Genomic DNA, 14,613 nt, shown 5'->3' with positions numbered 1-14,613 from the left:
TAGTCTGCAGTTTGTCATGGTTGGAAAGCTGAGCATGATGGAATTCATTTTGGATTGATGGTTGTATTCATTAGTTCCTTCTTGTGTTCTTAACTACAGCAGAAACACAGGCACCTTCATAATGCCTAGCTAAAACTACAGGGACACGACTCCCTTAGGCTTAGGGCAACATATCAAACATGTTATTGAGTTCTGCGTTGAAAGTCACAATTCTAAAATTAAATTCTGAGTTCTAAGAACAAAATCCGAATTCTGAGAAAAAAGTCAGACTACCATCAATACTAACTCTAATGTTAGAATTCCGACTTTATTCACAGAATTCTGATTTTACTTAAAAACTTTTTTAAAAAAAAGGGCCAAATTCTGAGATTAGTCAGGACTTTAATCTCAGAATTCTTAGAATAAACTCAGGATTCTGACTTGAAAATGTTTGGAGTTTAAAAAATAAGTCAGAACGATCAATAACCAGTGTTATCAATAAAGTCAGAATTCTGACTTTGATCTCCAAATTCTGACAGTTTTTTTAAATGTATTACTCATATCTATTGTTTCCCATGTGGCCCTTATCATCTCCAGTAGAACTTTACTAAATCTGTCACTAAGAAGAATTAGAGTTTGCCAATACTCATATGTTTATAAGTCTCATGCAAACAGTGAACTTTGATGGAGACTGAAAAGAAGAAAAAAAGAAGTGACACCGTTTTGAATCTCTTTGTAAGATTGGAGACGTGCTGTGTTCATAATGCTCCGACACATACAGTAGCAGGACTGGGACAGACCCAGTGAGGATAATCAAGTGTAAAATGACTGTAACCACAGTGTGCTTAGTTGGCAGTAGCAAGTTGTCAACCATAACTAATCTGGTAGTCCGCTAATAATAGCAGCCCATGCAACGCACTATCCTCCAACAATTTACATTACATTGACACCATTTACACCGGGGCTTTTAAGTGTCTTTGACAATAGGAGCAGTTTCAGTGTGACATAACGTAACAAAAGCGAGAACACAGACTGGTTACGGATCCTCGTAAAGAAATTGACTGTAACTAATGTGTGGCTACTAAATGATCCCGCATGTCTTAACACTGTGACAATAGGCATTGAACAGCAGCTTTCTCCATACATCCCCCCACACACACAACCACTGCCTACACTGTGTGGGATAAAAGGATCATTTCATTTACATGTCACCATTTAATTGCTCTTTCTCCCCATGCGTTAATCATGCAAACACCCACACATACCTATAAAAATGGGTGCTTCTGATTTGTGTCTATTAAATGGCCATTGTACATTATGTCCTGTTGAGAGAACAGAGTTGACAGAGTACCATGCCATTTATTATTGAAATTTTAATCACTTGACATTATATTATTTGTCTATTCATATCCATATTTCTAACATTATTGTTGTGGGGAGACAATTTGATGCATTCTTATTTTTTAAGATTAACTTTTTTGGGCATTTTAAGGCTTTTTTTTTTATAGATGACAGATTCAATTCAAAGAGTTATCTCAAAATACTTTACTAATAGAGTAGGTGTAGACCACACTCTATAATTTACAAAGACCCAACGATTCCAGTAATTCCCTCAAGAGCAAGCAACTAGTGCAACAGTATTGACACTGAATTAAGCTATTGCTAGTCTGTGTCAGGTAAAGTGTGTTATTTCAGTCATTAATAATACCTCAGTAAGATGCTGAAAATGTTGTTTGTTATGTATGTTACTGAATGGTCTCCTTAATTTCAGATGAAGACAGGCAATTCTACAACTTGCAATAAGCTTGATCTATTGATGATTTACTGAAAATGTCTAGTAATAATATTAATAATAATATTAATAATAATACTAATAATAATAACTAAAACAGACAAATATAGAATTAGCATTGTGCTTAGCTTTGCATTAGACATTACAGCAAGGGTCACTATTGCCATACTATTTTCACAGGATATGTTCATTCCAGCACCCAATTAGTCAAAGTTTTTAAATTTAACATAGACTGTGTTTGTGTGTATGTGTGTGTGTGTGTGTGTGTGTGTGTGTGAGAGAGAGAGAGAGAGAAAGAGAATAAGAGAGAGAGATTGACATTCTACACCTGCTCAATTCAGTGACCAGTTGTGTAGGGTATCCCTTGACACATGGTTGTGTGTGTGTGTGTGTGTGTGTGTGTGTGTGTCAATGGATGGATTACCACCTCTAAATGAGGACATTCACACTCTCCTGTCATGTCCCACCCCAGACTGTATAATATAGGTCTCACCCCATTCTCTCCTGCTGTCATCTTCTAAGTACCCAATATACGCCCATAACACACCTCTGTAGTCTCTCTCTCTCTACAGTTGTATGTTCTGTCACTAAAAATATCAGTTGTGGATCTGAAATTAAATCTGTGTCAGTGCTTCATATTTCAGCCACAAAAAAAGATTTTGAAATTATTTGATATTTTGTCTGCTATCATCTTTGAAAGTATAATTTAAACAATCTAGGATGTACACTCAATCCTCTTTCCCTGGATGCATGTGGTAAACACATAAAGTCTGCATAATCATTTTGAATCAATTTTACTATCAAGATATCTGTATTTTTCTCTAGAGAGCATCACCCCAGATTCTTAAATACATGTAAAATGAGTGTGTGGGATGTGGAGCATAGTGAGAAATATTGTATCTGTGGAAGCCAAAACTGATGTCTTTCTATCACTACATGGATGACCTATGGAATTCCATCAATTGTTGTATTCCATATGCAGAAGATAAAGTTTTCGGTATAAAAAATCAAGTTGGACAGAAGAAAGATCCAATATAGTATTACAGTTTAAATCCATCACCTTGCATTATACTATGGAAACACTGTGGTACATATAAAGTAAGCAACACTTTTCTTTTCCTTGTTGGATTAGAAGACAACGTGCCTGCAGCACTGGTTCATGGTTCACCACAGCATGGCACAGGGGTCTGGTTCACCACAGAGTGAGCGTTCTGAGGAGAACGCACTCATCTTAACCCTCCTGCTGTCTTAACTTGTTGTCCTTCTGGGTCTAAATTGAAAATGATTTTTATGTTGTGCTTTTTCCAATGTTTTAGTATGCGTTTGATGCTGTTTTGAGCATTTTTGTCACTTTTTCCAACATTTGGTTTTTTTTATTCGTGGTTAACTTAATTTAAATTACATTATACTTATGTATTTTTTTGTTGACAAAAGCAGAAATTATGACTTATTTGGCTAATGGTTAAAGTCAGAGGATGTTGAGTGGATAATCACAGACTGGTATAAGTTAAAGTGTAGTCAGGAGACTGTTTTAAAAACCTTTACACAGTTTTTTGAAATGCTATAAAATTGAGTAAAACACCAAAAATTCAATGGAAGTAATTTTAAATTGATCTGTAAAGAATCTTGCATGGCTTCCACTTATGTATCCAAGTTATGTTTGGGCAGTTTAGGGGAAATAAACTCATATTTGTGATATTAAAAATGGGTCAAGACAAGGGTTACACACTAGGTTAGTTATAATGAAAAGAAAGGACACGTGGAATATTTTCTCTATCTGTCCACTTTGAGCCATGTGTGGAGTAAGGTTACATACAGTTTTACCACGTTTTTAAAACAATACCATTATCATTTTATACAGACTATTATAACTATTTCTGTTCCAGCACTGTGTTCAGGTTATTGATTAATTCTTTGTTCTTAGTGTTTTTTTGCCTTTTTGCCTTGATATTGAAAGAGGTATCTAATATTGCTTTTTTGGTACTGCATAACTTCTATTATTCTGGGGACAGGAATGAGTATGGAGCAGTGTTCCCTGTAATCTGGTAAAAACCATGGTCCTCTAGTGAAGTAACCATAGATTGTTAATATTAAGGGACAGAGCATTTGGTTTGGTGAAGTGCTGCAAATGCAGAAGTGCCTTAAACCTGCATTCTATCTGAATTCCAGCAGGGGGGGACTCCTTAAACCTGCATTCTATCTGAAGTCCAGCAGGGGGAGACTCCTTTAACCTGCATTCTATCTTATTTCCAGCAGGGGGAGACTACTTAAACCTGCATTCTTCAGATCTCCAGCAGGGGGAGACTCCTTAAACCTGCATTCTATCTGATCTCCAGCAGGGGGAGACTCCTTAAACCTGCATTCTATCTGATCTCCAGCAGGGGGTGACTCCTTAAACCTGCATTCTATCTGATCTCCAGCAGAAGGGGGGCTCCTTAAACCTGCATTCTATCTGATCTCCAGCAGGAGGAGAATCCTTAAACCTGCATTAAATCTGAATTCCAGCTTGGGGACACTCCTTAAACCTGCATTCTATCTGAATACCAGCAGGGGGAGACTCCTTAAACCTGCATTCTATCTGATCTCCAGCAGGGGGAGACTCCTTAAACCTGCATTCTATCAGATCTCCAGCAGGGGGAGACTCCTTAACCCTGCATTCTATCTGATCTCCAGCAGGGGGAGACTCCTTAAACCTGCATTCTATCTGATCTCCAGCAGGGGGAAACTCCTTAAACCTGCATTCTATCTGATCTCCAGCAGGGGGAGACTCCTTAAACCTGCATTATATCTGAATTCCAGCTTGGGGACACTCCTTAAACCTGCATTCTATTTGAATACCAGCAGGGGGCGACATGCAATTGCAAAATGAGGTCGGTTTCTTTAGAAGTCTTTGCGAAAGTGACCCACTTCTCACTTGATTTATTACCTCAGTAAACATTTTCATGATAAGTTTATCTTCTAAATCGCTAGTTTTAAGTCTCCTGCAACACATAATGATGATCATTTGTTGAATTACGGTCTCATTCATTTAAAAATCGTCGATAAAGCAGGGGGTGTTTTAAGGCGTGGCTATGATATGATTGCCAGTGTAAGTGTGTAACGTAACGTAGAGTGTAAGCAGCTCGTCCCTCACTCCGAAAATCGTCACATCCGCAACCAGGATGGCTCCGCCCGGAACGGCAAACTCAACAACTCCAGATCTCCACAAACCAATGGGTGATGTCACACATGCTCTCGCCAATAATATTAAACAGTCTATGGAAGTAATTAGCCAATTTGCAAAAAGAAAACAAATGTCTTCTACCACTCAAAGAAGTGTCAGATTAAGTGATAACATGGAGCCATTTCTCACTCAACATCACATATACAAAGGAGCTGGTACGAGGCACGACCTCAGAGTGAGCATTAAACGGGCTATCACTCCACACACGTAAGCAGAGCAACCATTTACCATGAATAACTTAGATAAGACACAAAGGAGAGAATAGGGCAGAGGATAGTAGAAGTAGGATGGAAGAGAGAAGAAGTAGGATAAACAGGAAAAAAGGGGATAACAAGAGGAAATGGAGAGGAGAATGAACAAAAAGGGGAAGGAGCTATAAAGAGAGTCATGGGAGCTTTTTAGAAAGTGAAAGGAGAGAACAATTTCAAAGAGTGTGAGATCTGTGAGTCTGGCAAATGTATTTGGCATGCAATCTAGAGAAGTGTTTGTCACCAAGTCTGCGAATGTGTAAGAAGGGTTCATATGCAAAAACAGATATCTCTGTGTTGTTTAACTCCCTAAATCATGTTATTTTTGTGCTAGCCAGGAAATATCAGTGAAACTGGTGTTGGGTTGTTTTCAGAATATCTCTCTGCATCTCTCTCTCTCTCTCTCTCTCTCTCTTATAAATCAGGTGTTTGTATTGTGTACTCAAAGGAATATCAATCAAACTGGTGTTGGTTTATTCATTTTAAGAATGGCCTGTATCTGTTTTTGCAAATTAACTCTGCGTTATGTGGGTTATGTTATTCTATGCACTCCAGGGTTTATTCTCTTCTATCTGCAAGTCTGCTCCTAGTGAGAAACACATGTTTGGAGTCTGAGTTAAAAGGGTGGGAGCGAGGACAAGAGAGACATGGTATCATGTAGTGTGTCCGTCAAAAGAGGGTCAAAGAGAACAGTATATAGGGTAAAGGTATGCAGCAGGTGGTGAGTGTTTTGTCTGCGAAGATTAACTCTAGAGTCTATATGATACCACACACACACACACAACACACACACACACACACACACACACACACACACACAACACACACACACACATCTATCTGATACCATGTCAGCTGACAGGAATGTTGAAGAGAGAAACAGCCACTGTTTGAACAGGACAAAGCTGGCTAAGACTGGTGTGTGGGGATGATATCAATCTTTACATCAGGTCTGGTCCAGTCCCTCTGTTTGTCAGACTCTGAAACTCTGAACTTGATGTTCATGATGCAGTTTTACTGTAATTCAATTCAATTCAATGCAATGTTATTTATAGTATCAATTCATAACAAGATCTATCTCAAGACACTGCACTAGGTCCAGACTACACTATCATTACTCTATCATTTCCAAAGACCCAACATTGCCAGTAATTCCCCTAATACTGATTAGATATTGACTGTAGATTTGATACATGTGATCACATGTCTGTAATGTATCAGAACGGTCAGGACAACTATCTAAGCTGGTCAGTTGGACAGGTGAAGATCCCGCTGTTGGTTACGTATCGGTTCCAAACAGGCTTGTTAGCGTGCTGCAGACGCGCGGTTTTCAGCTGAGCTGGACCAGAGAGTATTCAGTTAAAACAGATCGCTGAGGCTGTTCTGCCCTCATTTTTCCCAACGAAGTTAACTGGAAGTGAATGTAGCCCCATTGTGCTTTATGTGGACTGACTGCATCAGACTCTCTTAATGCACATATGTATATGGTTGGACTTCAAAAAATAGACTTTTAAGTGCTTGTCAGCACCTCAGGTGCTCTAATTTGGCGTTCAGTTAACACACAAGTCATTTTGTTTTGATGAAAGCTCAACTCCTGGCAATTGCTCCTTAAAATAAGTGATATAACGGGAGTAACAGGTGAGCCAGCTTCAAAAGTGGGGTTTCTTTAAGTGATGTGTAGTGGATAGAGTCTATACAGCAGTAAGAAACTTTTAAGTGTTAAGTTTGAGAAACCCCCCTCGGCTCTTAGGGTCCCCCCCACCTGCCTAGTTGACACTTTAACCCCTGGGTACATCTGAAAAGTAAGCTATGCTTTTCTTCTCCCTGTTGAACTGTTGACATTCGTCACTTAACATGACACAGGAATGGGGATCTCATTAACGTTATTAAGAGTGTTCTGAGGCCACACAGAACCCTCCTTAGCTCTCAATATCTCTAATCAGCTCTTTTAACAAAACATTTATTTTTTCAAACCAATGTATAAAAACTCATCCTAGGCTGATAATCTGACTACATGTTCCAGACAGACTAATTGTATGGCAAACACAACAAACTTCTCCATCCAGCCACTGCCTATCTGAATTAGGAGCTAATGTTACGTCGTGCTTTTTCCAACGTTTTAGTATACGCTTGACACTGTTTTAAACATTCTTTTCACTTATTCAACATTTTCCTTTGTTTTAATTTGTGGCCAACTAACTTAAATTTAAATTACATTATACCCATATTTTTTTGTTTTGTTAAAAAAAAGCAGAAATTATGACTTATTTTGACTAATAGTTAAAGTCAGAGGATGTTGAGTGGATAATCACAGGTGCAGTGTAGTCAGGAGACTGTTTTAAAACCCTTTAGATAGTTTTTTGAAATGCTATGATATTGAATGAAACACAAAAAATTCAAGGGAAGTAATTTTGATTTGACCAGCAAAGAACGTTGCATGGCTTCCACTCATGCATCCAAGTTATGGTTGGGCAGTTTGGTTGAAAGAAACCCATATTTGTGATATTAAATATGGGTCAAATTGCACCTGGGGACAAGACAAGGGTTAAACACTAGGTTAGTTAGTTAGATTGTTTTTTCTATTTGTCCTCTTTGAGCCATGTGTGGAGTAAGGTTACATACAGTTTTACCACATTTTTAAAACAATACCATTATAATTTTATACAAACTATTATGACTTTTTCTGTTCCAGCACTGTGTGCAGGTTATTTATTCATTCTTTGTGCTTAGTATATTTTTTTTCCTTTTTGCCTTGATATTGAAAGAGGTATTGATTACGCTTTTTTGGTACTGCATAACTTCTATTATTCTGGTAACAGGAATGAGTATGGAGCAGTGTTCCCTGTAATCTGGTAAAAAACATGGTCCTCTAGTGAAGTAACCATAGATTGTTAATATTAATGAATTATTTGCTAATCTGTTATTTGGCACCTGGGGCAGAGGGCGAGTCAGTCGGTCTGCAGGTTGGACTCAGACCGGGCAGCACAACCGTGGCTGGCAGTGACTTATGTTTAAAAATCAGTCTGCTAGTTCGTGTAGATACACCATGCATCGGAACAGTAATACTATGGTGAACTCTTTAAAGCTTTTACAACTTTATTCTGAGTAGATGTAGATGTACTTATTGTATTAACTTTATTTGCTTCCTTTTGTTGGACTACACATTAAAATCGGAGCAGAGCATAGTCCCGGCTCTTCAGCAAATACGTCGTCGCTGGCTGCCGCCTTTCATGGTTGCGCCTTGGTCAGCGGCAACATGGTCAAAGTTGAAATAATTTGAACTTTGAGCTCAGAGCTCGGCGTTGCAACACGCCAAGGGTAGCGCTTCAACCAAGTTGTCTCCACCACTCTCCCCATAATGAAAATAACAACACAGCCAGAGCAGAGCGGTTTTACTGCGGATCGTGTGCATCTGCAGTAACTTAACTTCAGTGTCAGGACATGAAAGCTGGCTACTAGAAACTCCCTCGTCTGGTGCTCCACTGACACGCTGAGCATGAAGATCAGACGTGGGACACAGAGGGACACAGTCTTCTGCTTCGGTCTGACTACTCCATCTTAAAATACGGTGGTACTTACACTCTGGGCTCGAGCCCCACATGGCTGCCCCTGGCGCTGCCTGTGAATATAGTTATTAGACACCTCATGTTCTGTTACTCGTTACTCATCAACTGTGTCACCATGTGGGAGATAATACCGACTCATCCTCAAGTCTATTTTTTTACACTATTCTCTGTGAAGTGCTTCGAAGCAACCTCATGCACTTCATGATAGAGATCACAGTGATCTGTAAGCACCTCTATGACATGAAACACTGAGACACTACATTTATGTGATGATTTTATTTGTATAGTTAGTAGGACAGGAAATGCTGAGGTACAGTAAGGGGAGGTAGCTTACATGTATCAAAACATAAAAGTTAGACTTTTTTTCGGCAAGAAACTGACAGTATGAAGGACGGACCGACCAAGCTGTCCACTACACTCAGCTTTGAAGATGTTGGATTGGATTGCTGACTGAATGTGTGTGATTTGGCATGCAGGGAGTGCCTCCAGGTCACACAGCATTTATATTTCAGCTCCACCCCGCAAGCTCGTAGTTTTTCTTACCCCGTCTCCTAAAGGCCTGCAAGTTGTTTAATCTCCAAGTCTGTCTGAATGTTTGTGTGCGTGTGTGTGCGTGCGTGCGTGCATGTGTAAATGTGTATTAGCCTTTATGAAAATGAATCTCAGCCAGGGACATGGTTTGGCTGTCCCAAAGGCTCAAACCTTCTCCAACTCAGACATGTAGCCAAAATGCTGGGGGTTGTTAAGATCTTAGAGACAGACATCCCCCCGCTATCAATCTATCAGCATCCTCCTTTTTTTCTCTCAGGGAATGAGACAAAGGAGAGAAATACAGAAAAAGAAGAAAGACTGAAAAAAGGATTGGTTGCAAAATTGTCTGGTGAATTAAAGGTCAAGGTTAAAGTTACCCTCATAAAGTGTGTGTGTGTGTGTGTGTGTGTGTGTGTGCATGCACTAGGCTTTTATGAGAATATAAAACTACACTAGGGTTCATGGTTTGGCTGTCCCAAACACACACACACACACACACACACACACACCACACACACACACACACACACACACACACACACACACCACACACACACACACACAGCCCAAATGTTGGGAGTAACAAAGGCAGACAGTTCTCCATCTATCAATTCTTCTTTTCTCTATGGGTGAAAGACATTAACAAGAGCAGGACAGAGAAAGGAAGGAGTGATAGAGGGACTGGGCAACACATTGTCTGGTGAACAGAGGGTCAAGGCTGCTCACATAAATTGTGTGTGTGTGCATGTGCGTGTGCGTGCATGTGCATGTGCATGTGCACGTGTGTGGACAGCTTAGTAGCAAAAGGCCTTTATACAGTCGCCAATAAAATGTGACACTGCAAGAGAGAATCGTGATTTTTAAAATTTCTGAGAACTGTGGGGGTATTTGTTTTCAACAAAGACAGAAAGAGACTAACAAATTGTTCAGTGAACAGGAATTCAGGGTTCAAATGATCCAATAAAACCTATGTTACAGCTGAAAGGAAACACACTGACAGCGGAATGCATTGAAAGGCGAAAACTGTGATTAGAACTCTACAAGAGTAGGAAAATTCCCAGTAGGCCTGCACGATTCGGGAAGAAATGTGAATCACGATTTTTTGGCTTAGAATTGATATCACAAATCTCTACCACGATTTTTTTCTCACAAAGTGTAAAGTTTATTGCACACATGAACCGTGACAAAACCAAACCAATTGGCAGTGCTAAACGTAGAGGCTTCAATGAAGAGAAGAGAGAGAATTAAAACCTATTGCATACAGTCTGTGTTTAAACTTACAGAAGAAAGTAGTAGTGTCTGTGATGCAGATGGCTCATAAAATTAAGAATTAAAGTTATTTAAAAAAAATAAATAACATATAATATATATTTTAAATATATACATTATACATTATATATATTTAGATAGGACAGGCCAAAGGTTTGGTTAGACCTTCTCATTCAATGCGTTTCCTTTATTTTCATGACTATTTACATTGTAGATTCTCACTGAAGGCATCAAAACTATGAATGAACATATATGGAATTATGTACTTAACAAAAAAATGTGAAATAACTCTTAAATAGGTCTTATATTTTAGATTCCTCAAAGTAGCCACCCTTTGCTGTTTTGATAGCGCTGTTTTCTCAATGAGCTTCATGAGGTAGTCACATGAAATGGTTTTCACTTCACAGGTGGGCCTTGTCAAGGTTAATTAGTGGAATTTCTGGCCTTATTAATGGAGTTGGGACCATTAGTTGTGTTGTGCAGAAGTCTGGTTGATACACAGCCGACAGCCCTATTGGACAACGGTTAGAATTCATATTATGGCAAGAACCAATCAGCTAAGTAAAGAGAAACAAGTGGCCATCATTACTTTAAGAGATGAAGGTCAGTCGGTCCGGAAAATTGCGAAAACTTTGAATGTGTCCCCAAGTGCAGTGGCAAAAACCATCAAGCGCTACAATGAAACTGGCTCACATGAGGACCGCCCCTGGAAAGGAAGACCAAGAGTCACCTCTGCTGCTCAGGATAAGTTCATCCAAGTCACCAGCCTCAGAAATTGCAAGTTAACAGCAGCTCAGATTAGAGACCAGATGAATACCACATAGAGTTCTGGCAGCAGACACATCTCTAGAACAACTGTTATGAGGAGACTGCGCAAATCAGGCCTTCATGGTCAAATAGCAGCTAGGAAACCACGGCTAAGGAGAGGCAACAAGCAGAAGAGATTTGTTTGGGCCAAAAAACACAAGGAATGGACATTAGACCAGTGGAAATCTGGGCTTTGGTCTGATGAGTCCAAGTTTGAGATCTTTGGTTCCAACCGCCGTGGCTTTGTGCAACGGAGAAAAGGTGACCGGATGGGTTCTACATGCCTGGTTCCCACCGTGAAGCATGGAGGAGGAGGTGTGATGGTATGGAGGTGCTTTGCTGGTGACACTGTTGGGGATTTATTCCAAATCGAAGGCATACTGAACCAGCATGGCTACCACAGCATCCTGCAGCGGCATGCAACATCCCATCCAGTTTGCTTTTAGTTGGACCATCATTTATTTTTCAACAGGACAATGACCCCAAGCATACCTCCAGGCTGTGTAAGGGCTATTTCTTGGGCTACCAAGAAAGAGAGTGATGGAGTGCTGCGCCTCCACAGTCATCGGACCTGAACCCAATCAAGATGGTTTGGGGAGAGCTGTACCGCAGGGCGAAGGCAAAAGGGCCAACAAGTGCTGAGCATCTCTGGGAACCCCTTCAAGATTGTTGGGAAACCATTTCAGGTGACTACCTCTTGAAGCTCATCAAGAGAATGCCAAGAGTGTGCAAAGCAGTAATCAAAGCAGAGGGTGGCTACTTTAAAGAAACTAGACTATAAGACATATTTTCAGTTATTTCACACTTTTTCGTTAAGTACATAATTCCATATGTGTTCATTCATAGTTTTGATGCCTTCAGTGAGAATCTACAATGTAAATAGTCATGAAAATATAGGAAACACATTGAATGAGAAGGTGTAACCAAACGTTTGGCCTGTCCTATATATATATATATATATATATATATATATATAGTTTTAATTTAAAAAAAGATTATTATTTATTTGAAAATTAAATCGTGAACATGGTAAAACGAGTTGCCGATGTGTGCAGGCCAAATTCGCAGTGTAAAACGCTTCAACAAAAGTATCAACAAAGTAGCTGTATACTTTGGTTCACAGTCTGCCTTTAGAGATTTTGAATTTTAGGGAACAGATTAAAGTTATATCAATTATATATATGTCAATTTTTTTTACATACAGAAACTTTGTCCCTTCAAGACTTTGAGAGGCTTATGACATCTGTGGTAAAAGATCTCTAAGAGTGCATGTTTCCAGTCCTTTAAGTAATAAAATACATGTACATATATATAAACAACAATGCTGACCCTGGTGACTAAAGCTATGGCTCTTTGTTGTCAAAGGTAAGCGCTAATCCAGAACATGCTGAAGAAAAGTAAGATATTAAGATATTAAGAAGTCACTTTACCTTGTTTCCAGAGGCACATTGCTACCCAGCACCCAGCTGTCTTGCAGCGGGACGCTCTCAGGGGGCGTGGTCTGCAGCTCGGCTGGTGATTGGCCGGCCACAGGGGCCGGGCTTCCAGTAGGAGGGGTTAGCTGACGCGTAGAATTCAGTGATTGGCCAGCGTGGTGCGTGGAGCCCAGGGATTGGTTAAGCGCTGTTATTGAGGGCTGCTGGCGGTGGGGCGGAGGTACTGGAGGCAGGGTGGAGCCGTGGTGATTGGATGGTTGCTCTGTCAACAAGATAGGAGAAGCATGTTTAGAGGGATGCTTGTCTTCATTCAGCTTTTATAGAGTGACCGCACACATTTTATGCGCCTTCGAGCACGGCAGTGCATTTCTCATTCAATATCCTCATTGATATTTCATAAAATGCTTTTACAAAGAGTTTTATGCCTGGAACCAAGCTAATCAGCTATGAGATGAATCCGGACCAAAACATTTTTTGAAAAAAGCCAAAAAGGCAAAGGTACAAGACTGAGTACATAAACAATCATATACTTCAATAGCAGCAGCTCGCCATAGCCATTCATGGATTCCTGGGTGCAGTAAACATTGCCATGGTTACAGCAAGCTTTACCAATCAGAGACGTTGCTGTAATGCTTAGGATTGTAAGTAATGTAAATGTAAATGTAAGTGTGCTGTATTTATTTAGCGCTTTTCTAGTCTTAACAACTACTCAAAGCGCTTTTACATCATTCAGGATACATTCACCATTCACACACATTCATACACTGTGCCCAAGGCTGCCGTACAAGGTGCCACCTGCTCATCAGATACTCACTCACACACATTCACACTCCGAGTCTTAGCATTGGGGGCAACTTGGGGTTCAGCATCTTGTCCAAGGACACTTTGACATGGGACTGCAGGGCCAAGGATTGAACCACCAACCAATAATGTGCTACTTCTTTATGACATTGCAAAAAAAACATGGTTTTCTTAAAACAAGGTTGATATTATACGGACTTGTCTTTTCTACAGAGGCATAAACCTTCGTTTCATAATCTCACAGCTCATGGTCAGTCTACCTTGGATGGTTTAAACATTACGGCTAATAATCAAAATGTTATGGGAAAAATGAATGGAATTATTACTTCTGGAACCACACTCGAGCTCTATTACCCTTCAACTCATCTGCATCCAGTTTGCTGAGGGGAAAAAACATTCAATTTTATATACTGTGTGTATATATATATATATATATTTTATATCAAAATCAGACAGGGACATATTCTTCACTTGTCAAGTCAGTTTGTGTCTGCCTCTCACGTTGCCAGGCCAAAAAATGCAATATGTGGGCTTTGGAAGGGTTATATTTAGAGTTTTTTTTCCTTTGAGGTTTTGTTACAGAGCTGGCGTTGTTAACTTATTGTTATTTTGTTTGTTTTATGAAGAGTGTTTTGTCCTTAAGGACCGGGGGGACCTGTCCCCTCAAATCATAAATAGATACATGGTTCACAGGAAAGATTCCATCATATTCCACTTCGGATCACATATCATACAGTGTCTCATCTGTGAGAAAATACAATTAATTCTTGTGACAGACTATCACAGACGTTTACTAGTTATCAAAGTAAATGGGAATATCTGTGATGTTGTAATTGGCAGAAATCTAACTATGGTGCGTGTAGTTGTTTAAGCTGTTGAGACTTTACTATTGACTTCTGAGAGTCAGACAGCTCCTCTAAATGTATCAGCCCTGAGGCAACAGATGGCCAGATTGAAGATG

General features: G+C 39.7%; 1 protein-coding gene across 1 annotated transcript in view; it reads right to left on the bottom strand.

The window, feature by feature from the left end:
• Positions 1-14,613, bottom strand: part of tenm3 (teneurin transmembrane protein 3) — a 257,341-nt gene that overhangs the window by 135,512 nt on the left and 107,216 nt on the right. The window contains 1 exon segment of the mRNA XM_032528287.1: positions 12,846-13,113. Within this exon segment, the coding sequence (XP_032384178.1) occupies positions 12,846-13,113 (268 nt within the window).

Source organism: Etheostoma spectabile, chromosome 2 (genome assembly GCF_008692095.1).
Source record: "Etheostoma spectabile isolate EspeVRDwgs_2016 chromosome 2, UIUC_Espe_1.0, whole genome shotgun sequence".
Classification (NCBI taxonomy): Eukaryota; Metazoa; Chordata; class Actinopteri; order Perciformes; family Percidae; genus Etheostoma; species Etheostoma spectabile.
Note: the sequence above shows the minus strand (reverse complement) of the source record. Positions and strands in the feature narration are given on the sequence as shown.